Source organism: Melanotaenia boesemani, chromosome 19 (genome assembly GCF_017639745.1).
Source record: "Melanotaenia boesemani isolate fMelBoe1 chromosome 19, fMelBoe1.pri, whole genome shotgun sequence".
Taxonomy (NCBI): Eukaryota; Metazoa; Chordata; class Actinopteri; order Atheriniformes; family Melanotaeniidae; genus Melanotaenia; species Melanotaenia boesemani.
In genome coordinates, this window is record NC_055700.1 from 19,392,122 (window position 1) to 19,419,828 (window position 27,707).

The 27,707-nt window shown below is 38.8% G+C and overlaps 1 protein-coding gene across 1 annotated transcript in view; it reads left to right on the top strand.

The window, feature by feature from the left end:
- Window positions 1–1,341: 1,341 nt before the first annotated feature.
- Window positions 1,342–27,707, top strand: part of LOC121630003 (poly [ADP-ribose] polymerase tankyrase-1) — a 77,012-nt gene continuing 50,646 nt past the window's right edge. The window contains exons 1-4 of the mRNA XM_041970020.1: window positions 1,342–1,869; window positions 2,568–2,683; window positions 3,906–4,014; window positions 11,603–11,698. Coding sequence (XP_041825954.1) covers window positions 1,368–1,869; window positions 2,568–2,683; window positions 3,906–4,014; window positions 11,603–11,698 — 823 coding nt within the window. The 5' untranslated portion in view covers window positions 1,342–1,367. The remainder of the gene's footprint in view (window positions 1,870–2,567; window positions 2,684–3,905; window positions 4,015–11,602; window positions 11,699–27,707) is intronic.

Sequence of the window (27,707 nt, forward strand, 5' to 3'; positions counted from 1 at the left end):
ACTATATCTTCTTCTACATCCACACTTCTATGTTCTTGACCATAAAGCAGCATTCATACAAGATCATCTCACCAACTGCTTATGGGGGTGATATTTGTCTGTCCATATGACAAATTATTTAAAAAAGTTAAATGCTGAAGGAACGCTGATAAAACTTGTGATTTGGCTCAAAGCATGTTTTCGTTTTTTATTGTCAAGGAGGTATAGGTGTTTCTGCAGTGGTAATTAAAAACTAACAATCCAGGGTTATAAAACAAATATTGAATTGCTTTACTTTTTACATTAATTGACCAATATAGTTGTAATACTAACCAGTTCATCATTTCTAGACCCTTCTTTTTAAAAAGTGTCTTTTACATGTGCCACCCTTTTCCAGGTCGCTGTCACCACACCACTCCATCGAAAAATTCTAGACTAGCTCCTAGTCTGTTTTCAAAGTGTAGTTTGAAACCCCGGTCGTTGCTGAGACCTCACATTCATTTATACTTTTATTTATTTATTTTTTTGTAGTACAAAAACATGCAGATCTGTTGGACAACTGCAAATATGTCATGGCTCATTCCAGAATGCTAACAGGTAAGGTAAGGTGTTGGGTGAATAGACATGCCTTTTTCAGCTAATGCAGGGGTGGAGCTGCAGGTGCGCCTTGACAATGGCTGTGGTGTTGCACTGAAGGAGAGTTGATATGGCAGCTGAACTCCCACGAACCTGGTTGAGGTGACCCTCTCAACATTGATGCCGAAAATGTTCAGTCATAAGCCATTAATTTTTAATAAAAATTGATTGCTCAAAATCAGATTAGATAAAAATCTAAATCCATTTGAGAAAAACGTGATTTCAAACTATCCTGCTGACAGTTTGACGTGTATATTTTCCAGCAAGGCACAGTAGATGACCATGTAAGTTTTCAGGATCTTGCTGCATTACAAACTTTGTCCACTAGGTGTCAACATTGTTTAGAGTCAAGCGACTTTTTCCTCGTCATATTAAGTTTACGTGCGATTGCTGTTCAAGCAAGTCCTGCATCCACAGAATATATTAAAACATTAAAAAACAAAAAAGTTACCCTGTATAATTTATTTCTTAAATGCTGAAATAGAAAATACTTTTAAACGACAACTTCTATATAAAGGAATATTTATTTCCAACAACAAAACAAATCTAAATAGAAACAAAATATTCAATTGAAGTTATTTCTGCTATCCTTATTAGGATAAGATTTTTAAGTTATAAATGATTATATTCCAGAAGCAGTTTTGTTAGATTTGTTTTGTCAATCCCGGTAAACCGAAGCGGAAGTTGGGCTTTCCTGGCAGGAAATTGTCAGCAGTGTTTTTGTTGCTAGTGGGGACTGTTGTGTTGTGAAAATGGCGACACCTCGTCGCTGTTCTCAGCAGCAGCAGCAACAACAGCCTAACTCCCTGTTGTCCTCTCCGCCCCACGGTTCATCTCTGCCCGTTTCCCCGCCGCGGTCTCCGCCGTCACCTATCGAAGATGCCTCCTCATCTCCCCATGGAGCAGCGAAGGAGGACACGGCTGATGGTGAAGTATCGCCGGCCTCTCCCACCTCCCCTGTCCTGGCCCTTACAGTCAGCAGCGGCAGCAGCACTAGCAGCAGCACTAGCTCCCCGACCACCACCGAGGGCAGCGAGACCAGTCCCGGCTCTACGCCCGATTCTGGTAGCGGTAACCTGGGCAGCAGCGACGGCAGCAGCAGCGGGAGCAATGGTGCAAATGGGGCGTTCAGGGAGCTGTTTGAAGCCTGTCGAAACGGGGATGTTTCGAGGGTAAAGAAACTCGTGGATGCGGTGAATGTAAACGCCAAAGACATGGCTGGACGTAAATCGACACCCCTGCATTTTGCTGCAGGTAACCACAATGAAAACCACAATTTAAACGAATTCTTATCAAGTTATTTATCCAGCTGAAAAGCAGCATTAAGGGCTGATAAAGTCGGGTTAAAAGTAGAGCTACAAGTTAGAAATCTTACCATAGGTTTTCACTTTTATATTGGCAGACAAAGATTTTGAAAAAAAAATAAATTAAATAAATAAAAACAAACACAACTTGTCAATTTATTCTTTATGCTTTAAATCAGCCAGTCTATAAAACAGACATTCAATGAGGAGGAAAACAAGTTAACCAAGGGCATAATGTAACATTTAAGGCCGTATCAAGTAAATAACGTCATTAGTCAGACCTAACACACTCTTATATAAATGGATTAATCAACTCCATTGTCAATGAGGAGTGCATCAAACCTGGACTTAAATATTTTTCTTCTTTGAAGAGTTTTGACAGAAAACATAACAAAAAGTAGATGTTCAGCAGCCTGAACAAAATGAACTAATCCTCTGCATTTGTGCACCATTTTTAATAAAAAGGAAATCTTAAACAAGAAGAACAAGGAGTCTCAAAATAGTTTAAAGGACAACAGAAGTGAGAAAAGATTTAAACTCAGATGCTGAAATAATACTGTATTGATATCTGTTGTGTGTTAGAAATCTAGCTTCTTCGATCCTCTGTTTCTATCACCACTTTGCTTTTTCCTCTTTTTTTTGTGTCAGGCTTCGGGCGGAGAGATGTGGTGGACCACCTGCTTCAGATGGGCGCTAATGTACATGCTCGAGACGACGGTGGTCTGATCCCGCTGCACAATGCCTGCTCCTTTGGTCATTCTGAGGTGAGACAACGCACACGTTTGACATGTTTGCGCCAAAAATTTGTCCCTACTATCCCACAGTTTAACTCCCAAGAGTCATAGAAAATTAAGAACTTCTTTATTTCTCAAAACTGAAATTATTTCTAGTACTGACAAGTTGAAACGGTGAAATGCACAGTCAGCCTTTAAAGTTCAAACTTGGATGGTCCTGAACATTTGTTCTTACCTCTGCTTTGATGTTCTCCTCATGCCCGAGCATGCTGATGTTTTGGATTATCTGTGAAAGAAGAGCTAATGTTTTTTTGCCCTGCTGGCTCTGGCATGTTCAGTTTTTTTATGTTGTAGAGGCTTTCACAGTCTTGTTAGTTAGGTTGGTTCACAATATTGTGTGATAACTATTATTGGCAATCTCATCAGAGAGAATGACCAAAATGAAACCAGTTGCTCAACAGCAACAGCAGAACTTTAATAACTACATTGCTTAGATGTTTCTTTTTTTCATTTATTGATTTAAATAACTTTTAGGGAATAAAAATAAATATGGATGTTAGATGAGGTGTTGGAGATCTGGTTTCTGCTTGGATGTGGGTCAGGGCATGCTGTTTAGCAGCTAATGATTTCAATAAATTTTGTTTAAACCACATTAAAGCGTTGGAGTCATGCTAGAAAAAAAAATCCCACAGTCAAGAGTTACTCCTTGGGATGAACAAAAATTTTGTTAATGTACAATTAATAACAACAAAACAGAAGCTAACTAAAAGGAAAACAGTTGTGATCGGTCTAACAGACCATAGCTGTTTCAAAGTGATAACTTGTATTTTCCCCTACATTTCAGAGGTAAATCTCTCATAACTCAACATGAAATGAATGAATGAAAAATACTTTATTAATCCCAAAGGGAAATTCAATATTGTAGTAGTAGTAATTTTTTAGTAAAACAATCACATTAATTAATTAAGGGCTTTGTTCTTCAGCCTGATAGCTGCTGGAAGGAAGGATCAAACATCACATCTACCTGGCCTGTGTGACTAAAATGGGAGTGGAATGGACACAATAAGACACTGAAGGGACTATATTTGTTTGAATAATTCACTCTTGAAATAATGGAAACAATATTTTTGATTGTAGCTAAGTGATGGAGATGTGATAGCATTATAATAACAGGGAAAATGATAATAAGCTTGATATGATGTTTTTTTGACAAATGAAAATGAATTTGAATTGTTGGGATTCTTGTTTGTAGGTGGTGTCCTTGCTGCTGTGTCAAGGCGCCGACCCAAACGCTCGAGACAACTGGAACTACACACCGCTACACGAAGCTGCTATCAAAGGGAAGATTGACGTCTGTATAGGTAAGCACCCACAAACACTCCAAAGACTGCAGAAGATTGTGTGTCTGATGACTGATTATACTGTGACTGTAAATGTGTTATTGGTGGCTTTTCTTAGATCTTGTTGCTTTGTGATCTTGCTTCACCCTCTAAGGCTTAAACAGACAGTTGTGTGAAGAGAGCAGCAACAGTAATCACTCAGTACTGTTTGTCAGGGTGGTGCTCTGATCTTGCATCGCTCCTGCCAGAGGCTCGGGATGTAAATACATTCTCTCATTTGTATTGTTGATGTCTGGCTGATTTTTAGATATTCTACATTGTGTGTAAGTTTTTGTATAATCACACATTCATCTTGGAAGCTGCGTATAATAAACCACCCACTGTCTAGATGCTATTATTTCCCATTAAGTGTAAAGCTGCAAATATCCTGTAAGCTGTGGCTGCAGCATTAGCTATTATGCTTAGACGCCCTGCACGAGAGACGAAAGAGCATTGATTTCTGTGTCTGACTGGGAATTTACATTAGGGTAGAGGAGAGAGCTTTGAAAGCTTTAGAGAATTGTTTAGTCCCTTCTGTCCACATCTGCTCTGACATGACATGAAGTCATCTGTCAGTCAGCAGCAGCAGAAAGAAAGTGGCTGGTCAGACCAGATCGGGGCAGAACATTTCCACAACTAATATAGTCTACAGGTGGACAGCAGGGGAATTATACAGAAAGAAAACATGATTGCTGGCACTAATTTTTCTTTTCTTTTCTTAAATTTGATTTAATTGCTTAAAAATGTCCTTGCTCACATTCTTTGATGCCTTTGATGACACAAGCTAGCTTTGATTAGTCGGAACAGATGCCTTCTCAACAAGTTGTGACCAGATTTGTTTAATTTATTGCTCTTTATTGAAATTACACATTACTAAACAAAGCCCTTCGTAGTCTGTTCCCTCCCTACCTGTGTGTGTATCTTCAACAAAAGTCAGATGGGCCTTATGCTTTGTGTTGTCAAGATATATATACATTATCTGTCCCCTGTGTTTGTACAGCGAGTGGGAAAATAGCTTTTTTAGTACTGTGCTTTTACAAGCTGGAACAGTCTACGTAACACCTTACAACTACAAATCTGGTCACTTTTAACAATTTCAAAGCTACGTTGAAAGGCATGGAAATGCTATCATTGACCTGTCACTGTTTTTAGTAGTTTTCTTTTATATTGGTGGTTTTTGTTAGTTTGTTGTTATTCTGTCTGTGATTATGGTTGCCTCCTGTTTGTGGGTTGTGGTGGTGCCTTTCTTGGCCAGGAATCACTTGAAAAAGATGTGCTCACAATGGAACTTTCCTGGTTAAATATTGGCTGAATAAATAAAATAAAACCAAACATGACAGATGGAAAATATTTATTTGTTGGGAAGAAAAAATTAGCCACATGGTCCCTGCAGAACTGCTACTAAAGCCTCATTGTAGATTGTTAAGTTCCACATAATTAATAAAAGCAAATGGCTCAAATGTTAATATCACCTTGCTTAAGTGCTGAAAAAGCAGCAACAAGCAGACCATCTGGTCCTAAAAGGGCTGCATAGCAATAGAGGAATATGTTGGTCTCTGAAGAGCCCTGTTGTCACACCTCTTACCTAGTTATTGATTTATCAATGGTTGTGACTGAGACTAATGTTTAAGTAAAAGAAGCCTACATTTCTTGATGGCTTTGACTTTACTCTTTCTTGTTTTTAGTGGGAACAGTGTCTGAAATATGTTATCAAGAAGAACTTGAGGAATGAGACACAACTAAACCTTACAACCAAAACAGGAACAAAACCTTAATTTAGCATGATTAATTAGATTTTCAAGCTGTCATGAATTATACTCGATTTCATGCGCTGATTGCAGAGTGCTAAACGATTGTTGGTTATCTTTAGTGTTTTAAGCAGTGGCGCTCTGATAGCAATGACTTTACTGCAGCTAGCAGTATAACTTAATCTGCTGTTTGAGACTGTCTTGTCCCCTCAGCTAGTGCTCATCTTATGGCAGATATCTGGTTACTTGCTGTTTGTATTGAAACAGAAAGAGAATGTCCACAGTTACATTCACTGCACATTTAGGTATTCCTTGTGACTGTTGATGCATCAGGCCTGCCAGTAGCAATGGTCTTGGGCGTCTATCTGAATTTTTTAACACTCCTCTACAAAAAGCCTCCACTATGACATCTGTCTCTTTCATGACAGGAAAAAGCAAATGGACCAACAACAGGACAAACTCAATAAAGTCTAGTCTACAGTACATTTCTGGTCTTGTCTAGAGCCTCTTGTACAAGGGACAGCATGAGATACATGCAGTACAGAAGATCTTTCCACACACTAGGAAGCACCAAGCCTAACATGTAGCATATCAAAATGAAGGGGAGACACTCATCTAAACGACTCTACTAAGCATTGACATCTTAACCAAACTCATTTCAGACCCCAAACAGTTATTACCTCCATCAAGGCGGAGGTCATGTATTTGGTGGTGTTGGGTTGTCTGTCTGTTATCAACATGACATTTTCAGGAAATTTCAGAAATGGAATAGGGAACAAGTGATCCGATTTGGGAGTGATCTGGATCACCAAGAATTTTCTCTCACTATGGGGAGATAGAGATCATTTTGCAATTAGAGCTTCTAACTAAAAAATAATCATTGGCATAAAAAATGCACTGACTTGGTGGAGGTCCGTGCTCTCTGAGTGGTTCTAGTATGGGAATGTATCAATACCATGAGAACAGCACTGTCCACTTAAGTGCTTCTGCAAATTTTTCCACTCAAGCAAACCACACAAACAGGGTGTTATATGAAAGCGACGACTCTGTTGAATACAAAGATGTCTGTCTTATCACTGTGGGACAAAAACTCTGCAAGTTAGCAGCAAAAAATAAAAAATAAAAATCACTAAGACATAAATCATGTCTTACTTTTGCTGTTTTGTAGTCAAAAGTTTTATTACAGCTCAAAAAAATTATGCTAATGTGTTCTACTATGACTCTGCCTTTGTTTGCAATGACTCGTGAAGGTCCTGTTAGTTTACATCAAGATGAAGGGAGTTTTAAATGAAGTCTTCACATCCATCCATCCAATCTTTATTACACACTCAGGGTCCAAGATAAAAAAGATAAAACCACATCTCAGTCAGCACCCACAAGAAGACATCTGTACCAGTGCCTCCACCATTGAGATTGGTATCATATTGTACTAAATTGTACGTTAGTTAATCTCATAATTATTTAATTCTCTGAAGAACGTAGGCGACAAATAAATTTAAACATTAAGTTACTTAAAACCGTTTACCATCTTCCTATGATATACCTTCTAGGGATTCACATCTTCTGGATTCTCTTGGTGTTTTAAGGGTGAATTTAGAACTTATCCCTCAATTCTCCTGAGTCATGGTTGATAAAGGTGTTGATCACCAACATCAGCTGATGTGTACCTGAGATATTTACCTGCTTAAAACCTTTATTAAAACATCTTTAAAGCTTCTCAGGTTTATTTTTCTTTAGCTTTTACTTTTGCATGGTTTATCAACACGTTACTTTACTAATACTTTGATGAAATGGGCTGCTATCCTCTTTTTTTTTACAGAAAGTAACATGATTTTCTTTAGTAATACATATCTTGACATATTGTGACACTTATGTAGTTTTCTCACATGTCTCAGTTTTCTTTTGAGACCAAGATTGTACACACAGGCTTTGTTATTGGGAAGAAATTCCTTAATTTATTTTGGGTTTGTCATTTTGGACAGGAGGCAGAAAACATAGGCATTATCAAGAAGAAGTTCACTGAGTTAATTTAATTCTTCCACCAGTGAAATGTTGTTAGGGGCTTCACCATAAATACAAGACATGTTAGTTCCACTCCCCATGCCTTACAGTTTGTTACCCGGACACAAAATATTGCTCCCTTTTCTCCCCAAATTACATTTACTTGTTTCAGCCCAAAAGTTCAGTTTGAATTTAATCAAACATCAGGTTTTTCTTTTCTTTTTTTTTTGTTATTTTACAGTAAATGGTAACTTCGTCATTTTTGCTTTGTTCCCCTGAAGGTATTTTCTGGTCAGTAGGTGGATGAGGTGAATTGAGTAGATATTCTAAGGAAGTGTTGTTGGTCTTCCAGCCCTCAATTTGACCTCCACTGATTCTGTTAACAGACATTAATTGCATAACATACTAGGAAGCATTTTCTTGCTTTGTGAGCAAAAATTCTTTAAATTGTCAAAGTGTTAGCCAGCTCACTGGAGCCAAGGGCTGTTCTCTGAAATTTCCATCACCTGGTCTTTCCCAGTAACAATTTTGTACAATCTACTGTATAACCCTTCTGAGATCTTGTCAAAAGCTTCACAAATGGACAAGATATGGGGCATCATTAACTTCTGTTATAGGTGGCAGTAGCTTTGGAGGTACAGTGGTCAGGTTTTAGTGGGAAAATGGTTGGTTCAAACATCCCAGTCCACATGTCAAGATATCATTGGGAAAGGTACTGAATTCCACATTAACCCACCCCTTAGTTACACGTGTGTCTCACCTTTAAGCTGCTTTAGATAAGAGCATCTGCTAAATGAACAGAATGTCATAGGTTTTAAATCACACTTCTAGATGTGTGGAACAGACCTGAGTTCAGTGATACCGTGAGGACTGCGGGGATCATGTAGAGGACACTTAACTGTTACTATACACTAATTTGCCCTTTGTTGAATATGAGGGCCTTCACTTCCAGAAAATACAGTCTGATCATAGTTTCAAAGGAAGGGGATGACAAATAAGTTATTTGCTGCAGGTGCAAAAGGAAAACATTTTCAGGTCACATTATATGTAAATCTTCCACCTTCAGTTCCAGCTATAACTTCACTTTTCTCTCGCCTCTGGCTCAGAAATAACTAAAATGCACATTTCCGCTCATCATTCCTCTCCTGGATATAAATGTCCTTGACTGCAGTAACAGTGGACTCTTTTCAGCATTCATGTATCAGTAAGAAAGCTAAGAAAATGTAAAGCCAAAGAGTGAGTTAAAATCAAATACTGATGATTATTAAAGTCCTTTTTTAACTTTATAAAGCTATTTTTTGCAAGACCTCTAAGCTCTAAATAATGCAGTAAAAGTAACTAAGATGCTACATAATTATGGAGAAACATTTGTAGACTTTCTGCAAAACCCTTTTAAAGCAGTTTTGATAAGTTGGGTACTAGAACATTTCTGGTTAAACCTTGGTTTCCTGCCCAAACCGCAACGTTACATCACACCAAAGCATGTAAACAAAAATCATGTGACATTTAGTGGTTTGTTTTCTGGCTAGAGTTTTAGCCTGTCATCCTGCCAGATCAAAGAATTAACAGCAGAATAAATGTGGAGTCTGCAAATTCTGCTCTGTATGATGGACATGCTGCCCTCTTCTTAAGTGTTCAACTTGAGTTAGAAATAAATCTCACTGTCATACATGCACCTTTTTAAAGCTGGGGGTTTGTAGAAGGTCTCATCAACAAACCTGGGATAAGAAGATGTTTATAAAGCAAAGGCAGCACGAGAATTTTTATGTTTGGATCTTGTTTTAGTTCAGGCCAGATTTCAAATGAAGGATATTAAACTCCAATCCTCAACCTTCAGGTTTTAGAGGTTTTCTTGCTTTAACACATCTGACTCCACCTTTGTTGGAACAGGGAAACATGTAAAACCTGCAGGTCAGTGCCCCTCAAGGACCGAAGTTTGAGACTGTAGCTTCATAACTATGAGTGACAGCCCTGATTTTGAGATGCCTTTTTAATGGATTTTGATTATATGTAAATAAAGAAATAAAGGAAAAAAAAGTTTCCACAGAGCCCGAAGTGAAATCTTTAAATGTCACAAAATACAAATGGCTGATGTAATTTTCATATATAAGAAGCTAAAAGCTATAAATGTCTTTTTGCTGGAGAAATGATAATGTTGCTAACTGTATAAAGACATAATGTTCTGCATCACAGCTATGTCTCTATGATGTCATCAGTTTAGCTTTTCTTTTTTTATCCATTTGCACATTTGAAAACAATCCTTCAGATAAGATGGGCTAAGAAACCTGATCTGGGTACCTGCGAGTTTATTTAGTATCAGCTCTATCCTGATTGGTTACAGATGCTGCAGACAGTCACAAGATGTAGAATCTCACACTGTCCAAATCATTTAGGTTGTTCAGCAAAGAATTTTGCAGTAATCACTGGAAACAAAAGACAATTTTAGATGCTGACAGTTGTAGATAATTTAACAAAAGCACAGAGTGGATTGTGAGATTTACACAGTTTTAACTATTGCACAGCTTTTTAAGTCGTGTCACACTGCATCGGCATGGGCACATCTTTATCCTCTCTCTGTCAGCTAACTGTGTGAGTGTGTGTTTTGGTGCATATATTTGCTTAGATGTGACTAAGGTCTGCGTCAGTACCTTGGCAGGAATAATATGTGCACATACAAGTGCACATGTATGGTCGGTCGTCTCTCCTCAACCAGTGGGTTTAAGCAGGGATGGGGGTTACACGAGTGGAAGGGCAGGAGGTGCTCAGCAGTCACAATAGTAGGAAGTGAGATGGAGAGGAAGGCAGTTGGTGAGTTGACATTAGAGCCCTCAAAAGAGCTAATTTACAGGCAGAGGCAGAGTTTGTTATTCAGCTCATACCTGTTTGCTGGTTGCATGACCTCTTCTCTTCTCTTCTCTTCTCTTCTCTTCTCTTCTCTTCTCTTCTCTTCTCTTCTCTTCTCTTCTCTTCTCTTCTCTTCTCTTCTCTTCATCTCCTCCCGTTTCATTCTCTCTCTCCTCTCCCCTCCACGGCCAATCGTCTTGTTTTGTGTTGCTCTTCCTCCCCTCTTCTCGTCCTCTATCTTTTTGACTCCCGGGCCCCCTCCCCTCTTCCTCTCCCTCCCCCTCCACCCCTCTCTCATCTTGCTCTCCGCTGCATCGCTCAGTCAGTTGGAGAGGCGAGAGTCTCTCCGCTCGCACCGCCTCTTCGCTGTGTTTGCTGCCGCTGCCTCGATTAGCTGTAGTTACTCGCCTCTCCCTTCCTCACTTATGTTTTTTTTTTCTTCTTTTCTTTTTTTTAAACTCATCTTCTCAGCTCAGTCACATCCATCCCTCCCTCTTCTGAGGAAGTGTGTGTGATGGGTTTTGCAGCCGGTCACGTTGCTGTTTAATTAGGTCTGCTGTTATTCCGGCAGTGTGCTGCAAGCGTAGCTCTCGCTGCTTTTTCTTGTGGCATGTCTGTTTACATCAGTGGCATGGCTCGCAGGGCAGGAGCAGGCAGGGGCAGCCGAGGGAGCAGCACTAGCAACAGAGGAGGAGCAGCTGGGGGAGGAAGAGGTGGAGAGAAACGTGAAGCAGGACTTACAGAGAAGCTGCCAGGAGGACCGGGAGACACAAACAGTGAAGGAAGAGAGAGGGCAGGAGACGAAGTGGGAGAAAAAGGAGAAGGAGGATCAGGCAGAGCAGTTTACAGAGCAGGATGTGGCTCGGCAGTGGCAGCAGGAGGAGCAGGTGGTGGACTGGGAGGAGGTGTGTGTCGGGGAGTTTGTATATCAGTCCAGGAGCTCAGCTACTGTCTGTGTCTGCCCTGTTGTTGTACAGTGTTACTGCAGCATGGAGCCGACCCCAACATCCGCAACACTGATGGCAAATCTGCCCTGGACCTGGCTGAACCCTCTGCAAAGGCCGTGCTCACAGGTCAGTCAGATGTCACACACACACACACAAGACGTTCTTGTAGTTCTTTGTGTCACCCTCTCCTGTCTTTCTCTAATTTTCTTGTGTAATTCTTCTGTTCCTGCACATCTCCTGTGTTGACATTGTGTACACACCTTTAAACCATTTTCCACATTCACATTTTTCTGTTATCTGTCACACACTCATTTTCCAAGGCTGCACAGCTCTTGTACATTCGATGGTCACTACATTTTCTTTATTTTTCTCTTTTGCTTTCACCAAGGCTTCAAGGTTTCTTTCTCTGTTTTCTATTGAGTGTTTTTGGCTGAGACTGCACTCATTGATCAGTGCCTCAATAACGGCACGGTTTGTAGCATTTCTTTGGTTTGCCTTTTTGTTATTAACCTTTTCATTCCTTTCTCCCGTCCTTGCATCACTGCTTGCTTTGTGATTCTGCAAACAAAGTGAAATTAAAAATGTTTTTATACTGTGTGGAACTGTAAGAACACTGCACCTTCCACTACTTTAAGGTGAGCATCATCAATGTTCAACTTGGGTTTGGATGACTACGCCTTTTTATGTTATAATATTTAGTTTGACTTATAGTTGACTTACCTGATTGGTCAGGTCTCACAGTCTGATAAGAAACTGCCCCTAAATTTCAAGAGCTGCATTTCTGTAGACTTAAATCAATTAAACTCTCTAAATGCAGGATGACTTAGATATTTTAAAACCTCATTCTAGGAAATCACAAACTCTTTAGGGTGAATTCACACTACCCTATCTTAATCAAGCCGTAGTTTGTTTGCTTGGAAAGTCTGGTTCATTTGGGGAAGTGTGAATGTGCCACCGAACTCTGATGGATATCAAAGAAGCGAACACTAGTCTGTCTAAAAATGTAGGTCTCAGTTGACCTAAAGGGAACCAAATGCAGGAAGCGGACTATCACTTATGTGGCAGAAATGGAAGTTGCCCTGCACTAGCCAATAGATGAGTAAGTTTCCTTGTTTGTGGGGAATATGTTATTCAAAATGTTTGGTTCGTTTGACTAAGTGTGATATGAAAGCTAACTCCGACCAGCTGAATATTGCAACCCCCAATTTTACAGACTCTAGTGGACTGTTAAGTCCTATTTCCACCATGGGGTTCAACTTGAGACAGTAGGGGATCTCTGTTGAATTTCCACCATCAGTCATACCATTGCCTGATAGATGGGATATAAGCCTGATAGTGAAAGATCCTTTCTGGTGTTAAATTTAATTAAACATAGAAGACCATGACACAGAAAGAAAAGTGGAGAATGCCGGACATTTAGTAGTTTGCGTTCTTTCTTCTTGGCATGTGGTTTTGAACGACAAAAATTCTATGGTATATTTAAACATGGTGCTGTTCTCTCTTCGTTTTTATTGCTGAGTTGCATGGGAAGTGACAATTTTTCCAACCAATCATTTTTGCATGATTTACATATTTCTTCATTTTTTCCTTGCAGATCAGCATTACTCATCTTCATTCTAGGTCCACATTATGCCTTAAGTGATGATGAGTTGCGAGTGCTTGTCTCAGTTTCATCATATTGAAAAGGCTGAAAGACTGGCATTGAAAAAAAATTAACTTGTTTGTGTTTGCTGTTCATAAATATATATATATTTAAACCCTTTCTAGAGTTCACTATCACTTAGTTACCCTTTGTGGGTTTTGATGTTGGCTCCATTTTGTTTTTTAGCAGCACCGCTTCTGTGCTTCGAATTACATCATCAATTCCCCTTGTACGGCTTCTGTGGTAAATGAGATAAACCTGGAGATACTTCACCAAGGAGCTGTTCGGTCTCAAAACATGGGGGACAGCTGTCCTGTGAAAAATGATTGTCTCTGCTGGCTAGAATTGAAATGAGCTAGCTTGGTGCAAGAACTATTAAACACATATGTTTACAGTGCAGCTGTCAAAGAAATGCGATTTATGAGCAGTAAAACTCAAAAGATCCAGTAGTGAAGTTGGTCCTTATACAGGAAATGCTCATCACATTCTATCATAATTAATGAAATGAATGTAAGTCTGTTGGTGTGTCTAATGTTAAGTGAGTTACAATGACTAATAATGATAATAACAAACTGGATTGAGTACACACACGTGTAGCTGCTTACTGACAGCAACTTTCTGTTGTTTACTGACTTGTACAAAGGGATCTGTTTGTCTTTTCCACAAAAGCAGTTAGTGACTTGACATTTCTGCTAAAGAAGATGTGAGACAGCAGTACTGTGTGAGCTGAAGGGGACTAACGCATCCTGCTGTTCTCAAAGCAGCAAGAACTTGGTTTGTGTGGTTCTACATGCTGATTTTCCTTGTTTACAAGCACTATCAGTAGCAGCAGCTGTTACACAGTTCATGGAGACAATTAATGCATGTTCGTTACCTCTGGCTGTAGTCAAGTCTGATAACACAGATGGAGTACACATATTTTTAAATTTAGTGTCACCGATAGCTGCATATTACGTCATAGTTATTTATATTGTTTAAAAAATATCCTTAATTATAATTAGAAATCACAGGATAAAAATGGTTATACATACATTTGGATCCATCAGTATTTGGACAATATTCAGTTTCATTATTGTGAATTTGTGCACCAGTATAATAGATTAGAAATGAAGCACTCAAGATTCGACAGCTTCCAGACATCGTTTTGTTGTTGACTAGGTGTTTATGGTATAATTGTCTCCAAATGGCACAGAACAAATAAGCAGAGCAAAACAAAACTGAGTAACGCTGCTAAGCACAATGATTTGTAGGGGTGGGAAACTTTAGGCATTCATGATTCGATTACATTAGATTATGTTTACGATTCAGACGGCCGCTATGCTATCATTACTGATGCACCTTGATGCATCTTTTTTCCCTTTGTGACTACTTGCCTACTACTATTTCCAAACGGAAATGTGTTACATTGTTTCTCGGATTTATTCTGAAATACATCAAAGAAGAACATTTGTTCATCTGTTTAAGGAAGAATAGCTTCTGTTGTTATCACACGAGCAAAATATTGAGCTGCATCAAATTCTAACGGTCTTAGGTTGATCAGATTTCTATCAAAATTTGTATCGTGTTCTTTCATGTCTGACCACGAGCCATTTGTCGTGGCCAGGGCACCCATGTATCGTTTGACACGCATGTTTGTTTTGGGGTTTTTTTTTTGTGTTGTAGTCCGCTTACTTTATTTGGTTTACTTGAAGCTGACTATGAGCTACATTTTTAAATGGACAAGAGTTCGCATCAGACTTTGTTCATTTACACTTCCCCAAACGTACCAGATTTCTGGGCAAACAAAGCCACCCATAGAAGCTGAAGGACTTCTGAATAAAATAGAATAGAAACTTTATTGTCACTGTACAGACATACAACAGAATTGAGGTGCAACTCCACGATTGTATTTGAAAGTAAGCCTATAATCTGTAAAATTACTAACATTCTTCCAGAAAACCTCACTGTGATGCAGTGTCATCATGCTCTCTATAGCAGCGCAATAGAAGGAAACCAGCAGCTTCTGCTCCAGTCTCTTCTTCCTCAGGACTTCCACTTCCTTAGGAAGTGCAGTCGCTGCTGGGCCTTCTTTACCACAGCCGTGGTGTTTTTGGACCAGGAAAGCTCTTCTTGGATGTGGACTATCAGAAACCTGAAGGACGACACCCTCTCCTCTGGGTCTCTGTTTAGGTAGAGAAGAACAAAGTCTCCTGCTTCCTCCTAAAATCTATACTGGCTTTTTTGTTTTAGTGGTGTTTAGTAGCAGGTTGTTGGCCTGACACCACTCTGACAGGTACTGGGCCTCCTCCCTGTAAGCAGTCTCGTCTCCCATATATGACCCTAGACTTAATTCAAATTTCCTGCTTAAAATCTGAAAACTCTGGTGGTTCTTATTGCAACTGGAGGTGTTAACCCTGGCTGGAAATTTAAGAGAATACAACATAAAAGGATGTCCATGAAAGTTCTCATTCATCCAGGTCATTGTATCCATTGTAGGTTGTGTCAAGTCACCTGGATAGGGTTTAGTTTCTTAAAGAAGTTTGTCTCTCATCCAGAAGAGCATCTTCAGTTCTGATAGTCTGCAATAACACCTTCACTCTTATCTTTTCAGCCATCCCAAGGAGATTGGTAACACCTATTCATACTTGGCCTCAAGTGAAACTGTGGACAGTGGTCACTCTAATGAAACATTGGGTTAGTCACGACTGTCAGAGACGATCATAGACTTGAAAACATCATTGGTTTTACTGTCTACTTATGTGAAATATCCAACTATCTCCATCAGAATTAAAGAAGCTCTTCTGGATGAGATCTAAATGTCTTTAAGACACTAAACCCAGTCCAGTTGACTTGACTCAATCGGTGTTAGGAACCTAATGGTTCACTTTTCCAGTTTGGAGGATATTTCTATATTTTATACAGTAAGTTTTCATGGGGGTTGGAGTAGATTGCTTGCGAAGCCTCTTAGTGGGTTTTCTGAGTATGTGGAGCGAGAAAAAAAAAGCTGAATAGACTCGGTGAATTTTTTCATAACTGAATATTGGTTCTTGTATATTAAAGAAAAACTAAAAAGATATCGGGGAACCTGTGCTGTGGGAGGTAATCATTCAGTGTTGCGTATCCATGTTGTAGCTTGGATAGAAAGCTGTGCATTGGTTTGGTCACGATTAATTCATGTGAGCTGTAATATTCACATAAATATTTGGCAACATAATGTCATACATGATCGGAATATAATCGATTTCAGAACAATAAACAAACACAGCAAACATTTATACTCAAATGTCAAAAGTTATCTAAAAAGTCATCAGAAAAATCTGGACGTTTGAGTCTGGAAAAAGAAAGCTTGTAAATACATTTTATTGCCTGTTAAAAGATGTCTCCAATGAATGTAGACATCTTTTAATTTTTATTCAGCAGCTAGTTATAGACACCCAAATGGAACTTTTTGTGTTTAATTTTTTTTTAACCAACACATACTCTGAGTGATGTGTCCGCTTACATTTATCTGTACTTTGATGATGGTGGTTCAGCACCATATTTAGCTGTTTGAGAGCAGGGAGTGGTGAAGATCTTAATATGCTTTTAACATAAATTTGAGTCATCAAACTGTTCAGTAGATGTATTTCCATCCCATTTTCAAGCTAATTTAAAGCAATTTGAAATATTAAATAGAAAATGTGCTTAATTTGGAGTGACTAAACAAGTTTTTACAAAAAAATTGAACATTTTTTCCCCTACAAAATCAAGGAGGTTTAATCAAATGTGCTCTAATAAAAATACACAATGAGAGCATTTATAAATGAGAGCATTGTTATTCTGGAGGAGATCACAGGATAAAGGTGATTGCTTAGAACAACTTTATTGATTTGCACTGATCCTTCCCTCTAAGTGAACACGTGGACCGGAGACATGTCAGCAAAATATCCGCCACAGCATAACAGAACCACTAGATCTCTTCATTGTAGGAGTAGTACATTCAGTTCTCTTGACAAACGACACATGTACACGTACCTACAGATCAAGAAAACCCATCCGTACCATTCACATTATTCCACATGCTATGAACCCCTTTTAAAGATTTATGCACCACTATGCACAAGGGTTATGCACAGCTGTAATATCTCTGTTAAATCTGGTGATTAAATCCTGGAGGGACATTCTTGACCATCTTTGTTGACCTTGGAGTCTATAATGATGTTTTTACATTAGATCTTAAATCAGATATGACTCCAATCCCTGTTATAGTCAAGCTGGACCTTTTGCTATCCAAGCCTCCAAAAGTGAAATCTCTTTTCATAGTCACTTTTTTTCTTCCTCTCTTGGGAAAAATCTGCTTCAGTGGGGTCACCACCACCACCATTTTTTACATGCTATAGTGGTTCCTAACTTGGGGAGCTCAGCAGGGGTCCACAAGGCTTTAACTGTACAAAGATGTCCACATGGAGAGTAGATGGTGTATCCACTTAAGATTTTGATCATTTGGATGTTTTTTTACACATGGAACCAGTGTTTTGATAGTTGCCTTAAGGGTTCTTCAAGGAAATAGGTTGGGAACCACTGCTATAGAGGATGATTTAAAGATATATGTCTATTAGTATTCATACATCTGCATTTGTTCCCTTTTCCCTTTAATCTATTCCTTTTCTTTTCCTTTAATTTACCACCTGCCTATATATTTTCAATGGCAGACATTAATTGCCTAAACTATCGCCCTACTGCACACTTCCACGGGAATCCTACAGTTGTAATTACTGTAGGAAGTGAGGCGTTTAATGCAACGCTCTTTTAGACCATTTTATTATTGTATAAAGGGGTTTGTTAAAGGCTGCAAGACATTCAAAACAGGCCTTTTGAATTCTATTTTAGGAAAAATGTAAGCCATCGTATGTGTTTATTTGTTGTGGCCGACTCTTTCATGCCTCTGCATGTGCCTTTTCCTCTTTGCCCCATATGTTCTGTCTATGATTTAGAGGCTCTGCTTTGCACCTTCTCTCTGACACAGGCCTGCACAGCTTTCAGCTCCGGTGCGCTGTGATGAAAGCTTATATTGAACCATAAATTAGCTATATGGCTCTGCCACATCCAACAGGCTGCTCTCAGAAATGATAAACTCTGTTCCCTGTTAGCTGAAGATATGAAATGAAAAGACAAAAGAAAATTACTTTTTTAACCATGACTTCAAACATCCCCTCATGCGGTTGGCTTTTCTTGAAGTATTGTTTTTTTTTTGTTGTTTTTTTTTTTTTATTACTCCTCATGCAGTTTATTTTTTCCATTTGGGAAGAACGTGAGAACATGACTGCATTCAGTTCTTGACTATAGCACTCCCCTTAAGTGCTGTTTTTCCATACAACTGGGGAGATGTGCAGATCACGGACTCAGTTTGTGTATCAGACGCTACTACTGTTGACGTCACAGCAGGGGGTTAAAAAGTAAAGTGTTTGATAACAAAAGCCGTAAGCTTATACATAATTAATAAGTAGCAAATGAACTGGATTTTCTTTCTACAAAAGCTGGTTTATTTTAAGGCTTTTTTGTCTGTATCAAGTCCAAGTCCAGGTGATCAAGAGAGTTGTTTTTAACACAGCCCTAAAGAACTGCCTTCTATCAGAAGGTGAATGCGAGTGAGGCTCCATCTGAGTAGCCTTTTTAATCAGTCATGGACATTGCTTGATGGACAAAGTATTTCAGGATGCATTCTTTTAAAAAGGATGAGCAGTTGTGGGACCACAAGTGTAAAATAGCAGGATGTGATGAATGCTGAAACATAATGTTACAGTCACACAGAAAAAGAAGTCATTGACTCTGCAAACTAACTTAGCTTTGATTTTAATAACATTCACAGCTGTAAGTTGCAAATCCTAAAAGACTACAGGGGTTTGAACAAGTGTAAATTTCATTGCTTTGAGATCCAGTTTTAATTTATTTGAGAACAGTGTGATATTTCTTCAAATGTGCAGGTGGCAATCAACATTTTCTTAAAAAAAAAAAAAAAAAAAAAAAAAAAAACTATTATGCTAATAAACACTACCATATAATATGTTGAACAGTCTCTCCTTTAACCCCCAACATCTTCTTTCAAATACCATTATCTAATAACTTAAACTGTCTTCACGCTCGGCTGCGTTTGTGTGACTGGAGCTTTGAAATACTTCCTTCATGTCATCAAAGTTTTGATCTCTTGAAAACGCTGGGGAACATGTGGCTTCTCTACCTGGATTTGTTTGTGTATTGCTGAACTGCTGACAGATAAAGGCAACACAATGCCTTAAAACACATTCACTAAAATGCACCAACTTTGAGCCAAGAGGCTAATTTCATCTGCCAGATTTTAATTGGCAAAGACACATAATTAGCTGTTTTTAATTCTATATCTGGTGCCAAAAAAATAAAAAACTTCCATGTTTATTTGCTGTGTGTACACAGACTGAACTGACTGAAGCTCAGTGCTGAAGCAGTGTGTGCTTAATCTGCTTCTGAAGTGAGCTTACATTAAAATGGTGTGAAACCAAAGTAAAGATGTTGTTTAAGACGATTTAATTAAAGACTATAGTTTGTAAAGTCAGTGGCTGCTGATTAATGTGTTGCCTAAGCAGATGGCACTTCAGTCACTATTTTTGACTCATTGTGTTGTTTGATAACAGAAACAGAGGGAGTAAAAAGTCAATTAGACCAGTTGTACTTGGTTAGATACAAAGAATACTTTGTATTCTACAATACTGTTACCAATATTTTCATTTTGTATATCTTAACAGAAAATAGTGAGACATATCACCCTAGCATCCCTTCAAATTTATGGGAAGGTGGTCCACTGTCAGTCAGTCCATTCACAGTTGTACAGCTAACACACTCCTGCACCAACAGCCTGAAATGTCTTTTTAGCAGACTCAAGATAAGTAATTAGGGAAACACACAGTAATGATCTGAGAAATCTCCTGGGAGTCAACTTAGAGTCACTGAGAGAATTTTCTTCTTTTTTTTATGTCTGTCTTCCTCCTGGCTGGTGATTGATCTTCTCTGGCCAGAAAGCAGTGATTAGAACACTTTCATCAAGTTCTGTTTGCCCTTGAAGACTCCTCCTGATGTCCCATCATCTCTCCACTGCTTTCTTTTTTTCAACTCATCAATTACTGTGCTGTTTAATGAGCTTGCAAGTATAGCATATTCTCCTTCCAACTCCTCATCTTTTACATCAGCCACTCCATCCGCTTTCATTCTCTCTCTTTGGCACATTGCCCATGCTTTTTGTCCTTTTGCCCCCTGCTGTCATTTTTTCCCCCTCTGACATTTGTCAGTTATTCCCTTTCTGCATTGCTCTGCCTCATCCTCTTTAAATCTCTGACAGTAACATGTACTTCAGATCCCAGTGTGGAAGACACACAGATGAGTTGTTGGTGCTTTCCAGTCCTCATATAACCCCGCACAAAAAAACAGTGTTTCCATTCAATAGTGAACATCACTGCCAAACATCATAAACTAATCTTCATGATTGCTGTTTGTCCACTATATCTTGGACAAACACAGTGCTTCCACTAAGAAAAAGAGAAATAAAGCCGTAAGATCTGTCTGTCGCTGGCGGGGATAATTTATGTGCTAAGCTCTCGGTGAGTGGTTTACTCCTCTGTGGTATTAAGCTCTCTTCTGTTGAGTTTCTTAGCATCTTTGATGTTTAGCTCTCTCAGCTATGTTGTTGTTTTTTGTCTCAGATATAAAAAATGCTCTGCTATGAAATTAAGAATATAGATTTCTCCTGGAGATACCTGGAGAGGCATAAGGATTATAGATGGTATTAATTCATACTTGTGCCAGATATTAGAATGAGCGACAGGTGGATGGGTTGAACTGTAAGGGCACATTCACACTAGCGCTATTTGGTCGACTTTGAACGAACCTGGTCCCCTTCCATGGATAGAATGGCTCTTTTGGAGTGGAGTGAAATTTGGGGGGTCTCGGTTCACTTGCAACTGAATGCTGGTGAGCTTTCACACTGCAAGCAAACCACACCAGCGTTCATTTGCAACTGGGTCCTGGTGTGATTTGCTTGCAGTGTGAAAGGAAACGAAGTGGGTCTGATTAACACTTGATGCACAAAGGCACAGTATCCCATTTTTAGGAAGTCATAACTAACAGTCGGACAAGTATAAAAAGTTATATATTATGAAGTATATATATATATATTGCTTTAGTTCCTCTGTTGGCCCTGAGGAATAGCCAATAATGTACAATTTGCTCCTTTTTATTTATTTATTTATTTTTGCAAAGAAGGTACCTTTTTCATTATTTTTGTCCTGAGTGAATTTGATTTTTTTTTCTTTCTTCAAGGAAAGTAATCTCCCAAACTGGTAATGCTCTGTTAGTTTATTGCAGACCCTTTCAGTTTTTAAGCCTACACAAGATGTGAGTTTTCTAAATATCTTTTTGAAAACAAACTGACAATTTAGTAAAAAAAAAAAAAAAAAATCAATTAATAAATGAGGGCAGTGAATCATTATCCATCTTTGCATTATTGCTGCATAATATTAAGGATAGATGGAAACACTGCAAAGAAAAAAACGGGAGAAAAACGAGAGCACAGGGTGTAAGAGTCCATTAGCTACTATTAATTACCTCTGATTAGTATTCACAGACTAGCTGCTTCTGAGCCTTGGTGAGATCAATTTTTCACTCTGGACCAAAGTCAACATGCACAGACACACACACACACTGAAATTCTTAAATTCCTCTTTATCTCAGCTGCTACAGTCTCTTGTTTCTGTGCAAGTTTCAGAATGAGGTTTTTCATTTCCATTGTTGATGGTGATTATTTAGAGAGTAGGTGTACCCTTATATGATGCAAGTACTTTAGTGTTTTGTTGACTTCCTTTTTGTTTTGTTTTTTGCCAATAATAAAATACAAACATTTACCACTAAGAGAAGTGGGAAAAATTATTGAAACTGCCATTAAGACTATGATGCCTGCATTGGTTGTTCTTGTTAGCTAAATCTATTTTGCACACTGATGTTTTTGATGTTGTCTTCTGCTAAAGCCACTCAATCAGACTGGAAGAAAGATGGCAGCTGTCCTTGTTGTCACATCAGAGCTGGGATTGGTGAAGATGTGTGCTCTAAATTGGTATTGACAAAACACAACTTAGGCTTTTCCTACTGAAATTGATTTGATCAGAGAGGGTAGACTTTAGATGAGGTTCTGCTTTCTCTTTTCAGTTGTTTTTTGATTGCAAACCTGCAGACAGATGCACTCAGTGACCCTGTCATTGCAGTGCTCAGTGTGGGTCACAAAGTGCGAGGCAATATCAGTGCAACCTTTTACCAGAGTGCCCTTTATAATCAGGTAAAGGTCTATGATTCCCCTGGTCATATGATATGTAGGTGTATGATATATGGTCTTCTGTTCTGCTTCCTTTAAGTTGCAGGAATTATTTTATTAAGGAAAAGTGTGATTAAGTTCATTCAGCGACACAACATAGAATGGAGAAACATATCATGGTCACTCTAAGTAAAATGCTTAAGTATTGAAATATTTTATACATTATATTCTCCTTATTATTATCTTTTCCAGATGAATATAATTACTCTTACTAAAGCAGCAACACACTTTGAGCATTGTCAGCTTTAGATTCTAATCAGGTTCCTAAATAACCTGAACAAACCATTAGTCTTAATTACATAACCCGACTTCTCAAAGTCTCATTAGAGCCAAGAACACAAAGACTTGACTAGAGATTGGTTTGGGTGGATTTCATTGCACTTTCATGTCCTTTTAGGTTCTTTTCAGGTTTGGTTTAGATTAATAGATACGAAGGGTGTCCCTGGTATACTCTCAACTTCACATACAGTTTTTCATAGTTTTCCCTTGCGGTATTTAATTTGTCACAAAGGCTGAATATTGAGAATTTGCAGAGAATGAAGAAAAGCAGAATTGAACAACTTCTTTTTTGGTTAAGAATCCACCCTGTCATCTGGCCACAGATGTCCTTTCATCCCCTGGAATAAGTTATAGACGACAATAATAGGCTTCCACCAAAAAGGAACCGGTGGGTGCATGGATATGCTGATAGGAAGAGGGACAGAAGAGAAATGAAGCTGCTGTGAATAAAATGGCTTTCATTCATTTCTGTACAGTATCCCTGTCATCTTGTCACAGCTGGAACTGCTACTAATTTAATTTTTTCCGCTGCCAGCCAGGTTTTCATCCTTTGGAATCAATTAGAGCCTGTGTCCACCCTGCGCTCTACAGAAGCTCCTGCTGTTGCTGTGTAACTTGAGCAAAGATAAAACAAATATATATAATTTAACTTAATAGAAACTGTGTACTTGTCTCTCCATTAAGGCTGCATCCCCGCTGTTCTGGGAGTTGAAAAACACTCTCAGAAAACACATCTCTGTTGTAAATAATGTGAAAAAGAAATTTGTGCTCAGAGAAAAGGTCCATAGTGGACAGGCAGCTTTAACATAGCAGAAAATGAGCCTGTGAGCTCTCACAAAAGGCTGGCAGAAAATGATGCAGAAGTTAAGAAAGCGAGGAAGCGGGGCTCCAAGCTGGAGAGAATGTTGATGAGAAGATGAGGAGAAAGGGGACGCAGAAGGAGGGAACGTATACAAAGAGTGACAGGGAAAAGGAGAAGACTGCAAAGGAAAAAAGATGAAGATCCTTACTGGCTTTGGTGACAAATAAGTGGAGAAATGAATTTATAGGACTTTTGTGCAAATGCAAAGAAACTGGGAATAAGAGGAAGCGCAGATCAGTTTGTATGGCAACAGTCTAATCATGCTGACAAAGAGCTGCTGATGCTGTTCTGAAGGCTTTCCCACTGTTAATGCATACAGGAGCAAATCAAGTCTTGCACATGGAGAGCAAGTTTCAGTGAGTGTGTGTTTGAGGGAAAGGGAAATAAAGTTTCTGTAGATATTAAACCAAGTGTGTTGTTCTCAGCCCCTTATCAGAGACATTCTCATTGATTACCATGATCACTGCTGTTCGATTTGTTCCCCTGTGATGAATGGACCTGAGCCTTATTTCCTCAGACTTTGTCTGTCACACGCACACATACATACACACACATGTCATTTTATTTTGCCATATTTAAACCAGAAGAAAAAACTGCAAAAGAAGCCAAACAAAATAAGATTTTGTTATGTTTTTTATGTTGTGTATATGATGCACTTCTGAGGTTCAGTCCACCCATTTGGGTTGTTTTTCCTGCAGCTAAAATTGCTAGTTTTCCACATGGCTACACACCTCCACAGCACAGAGTGGATGGCATTTGGCCACCATGTGAGAGTAGACAGAATTTGGTTAATGAACTCAAAAAGTTTTGGAAGACTCAGATGCTCTTAGAAAACTGTATAAAACTGGTGTATAAAAACAAGCATTGATGTCCCGCAGCACTAAAGATGTTTAATGTTGTTTCCTTCTGTGACGTTAATCATCCTCATTAAATGGTCTGTAGGGAAATTGATCTTCAGAACATTTGTAGGACAAAAATAATGGAAATATTGAATAACTATAAAGTGTAGAAATTATGTCCTGTATAAAAGGGACCTGAATAAATTAGCAACATATCTGTTAAATGCTGCAGTAGTGTGGCCTTATAATTCACGATGAGTCATTGCGTTGAGCTGCGTGGGCCGGCCTGTGTGGTTATAGGGCTGCAGGAGATTAGATGTGGAAGACAGTATTCTGTTTGGTTGCGTGACTTTTGTTTGCGTGCTTCACTCGGAGCAGTGACATTATGATCTAATTTTACCCATATTCATTTTTCCCACCACAAACGTCATTGTTTATAGTCCTTTGCTTATTAAAGCAGAGAGAAGAGTCAGTGCTAAATTTGTGGCTTTCTCAGGCATATGAACTGTTTTTCTGATTCAGCCGTTATTGTGGAAGGTTTCCCAAAGCCTGCGGCAGCAGATGGGATTTAGTTAGACAAGGAAAAATGTAAAAGTCGGCTTGAAATTAGATATTTTTCTTCAACAGACTGAACATTCACCCATCCATATACCCACTTATTCCAATGCAGGGTTGCGGGGTGCTGGAGCCTATGCCAGCAGCTTCCAGGCAATAGGCAGGGTACACCCTGGGCAGGTTACCAGTCTATCACAGGGCCAATATGTAGAGACAGAGAGCTGGGCATGCTTCCTCCTAGGGAGAATTAACCCTAACATGCATGTCTTTGGACTGTGGGAGGAAGGTAAAGTACCTGGAGAGAACCTACACACACACAGGGACAACATTCAAACTTCACACAAAAAAAATCCCATCTCAAACCCCTCCTCCCAAGCCAAGCCTTGAAACAGAAACATTCGTGCTGTGAGCCAACAGTGGTAACCATCACAACACTGTGCAGCCTGGATTGATCAGCACAATCAATAAAGGAATTTTTTGGACACATTTAATAAGCTAGGCAAATGTCTTTGGATGCAATTCATATACCCATTTTTTACTAGAGGGGTTCCAGTGTGTGATCATCAGCCAGGGCTAGTGCTTGGGCCAAGGACTGGTTTAATTTTTCAAAGCCAGAGAGACACAATGGAAACACCTCAAAAGTCTCTTGCAAATCATATTTGACCCCATCTCACACATTTTAAATTTCTTCTGATGACTACATTGCAATGACATGATTTATCTTAAGAAAAACAACTACAGATTACAGTGTTTTCTTTAGCAACTTAAGTCGTCATATCATTATTCTAATTTATTCACACTTTTTTAGACAACAGCTGCAATGCTGACCTGCATTTCCAAAGACAACCTGGTATTTATGAACTGTCAATATAGACAGGATTTAGACTGGTTTGATTTGGATCTAAAGATGTTGGGTAGGGTTTATAGCCTTGACTGGCAATATAAAAATGAAAGGAAGATGGAGCTTATGTTCTTCCACTGCAGCTTATTGTTTATCTTGAATTAAACTAAACTAGCTGTGAATTTTAAGCATAAACATGGAGTCACACACAAACAGAAATGTAACTTATTAAAGACTAACATGTAACTTCCATTGTATTCATGTGTACTTACATCTGAACACCTATGAAAATGGGGACAATTTCATACTTAAATAGGTGGCGTTGTGCCCATTAAAACAAAACTAAAAACATTTTTAACTGGAAAATGTTGTTACTTACACACTGTCCTCTCTGCTGTTGTTAAACACCTGCATTACTCCTTTTAGTACCTGCCATGGCCATGTCAAGTGAAAAATTTATTCAATTAAAATTGCAATGGTTGTAATATACACAAAGCTGGTACTTGCAGTAACTTCTTAAAGGCATGTGGATGCCTTTATGGTAGACCCTTCTTCCATTTTTTTTTACAATCCTGCAGGTTTTAGTGTTTCCCTGCTGCGACACTCCCTACACAAATCCATGGCTCATTAACAGGCTGATGTATAAGTTGACAACAAGTAGTTGGAGAACCTTTTCATTTGAATCAGGTGTGTTGTGCCAGGGAAACACTAAAACCTGCAAGATGGTAGATCTTGAGGACTGGAGTTGGTCCTTGTTTGTGTGTCAAGTCTTTGATAACATTCAGTTTCTTGTTCCTGAGACATTTTCGTGTTGAATGTGCTTGTGTGCTCATTCTGTTGTAAACCCTGCCTCGTGTTTGGCTTTAGCTTTTGAGCAGATGGCCTCACACTATCTTGAAGCAGTGTTTAACAGAGTGAAGAATAGTTTGATTAGCAAGCTGCAACATTTCAAAGGCATTGAAGAAACCCCGTACTATAATTTGTTACCACTATTCTTCACAGCTGGTATGATGTTTTTGGTCTCCATCAAAAATGTATGTCTTTTTTTTTTTTTTTTTTAAACCAAAAGGCCTTATTTTTACCTACAGTTTGTGTTCATTAGCAAACTGTAGTTTTGCCTTTTTTTTTTTATCTTTTTCTATTTTTTTTTATTCCCCTTTCAGGTCCAATTTGAGCAGTTCCTCATACTCTAGGAATAGATATCCAAAGACTCAAAGTGAAATGATTAAATCAAATAATTTGAACATCTCTGTGAATGCCTCTGTCAGACCATAGCAAAGAAAACAACAAAGCCACAGAAAGTTTTTACAAAGACTAATTCCACTTATCACATTTTGCACTTGGCAGTTGCTAAAGCTTTGTGTTTTTTTTTGTGCTCATCTAAAATAAACTTTAAACATGTCACTTTGTTCAAGAACTCCTGCTCTCATTAACAGTATCACACACAACACACACACTTGTTGGTGATACGTGCCAGAGTTGCTACCGACTTGCTCCGCACTACTGAAATGTTAATTCTGAAATAAATATGAAAACCCAGCTGGACACACCCAAAGCTCACCTCTGGCTGCACCCATGGCTGCTACCCTAAACTGACCTTAGTAAATAACCACAGTTTATGTAATGCGATCTGGCTGTAACCATTAATTGATGCAGTATTGTGATAAATCATGTCAGCCGGTTCATATAGGTGACCAGATTTTCTATCCAAATATGAGGGTGGTGTAGGTGGCCAAAAAATACTAATCCAGAGCAGCTCTCTTTGTTG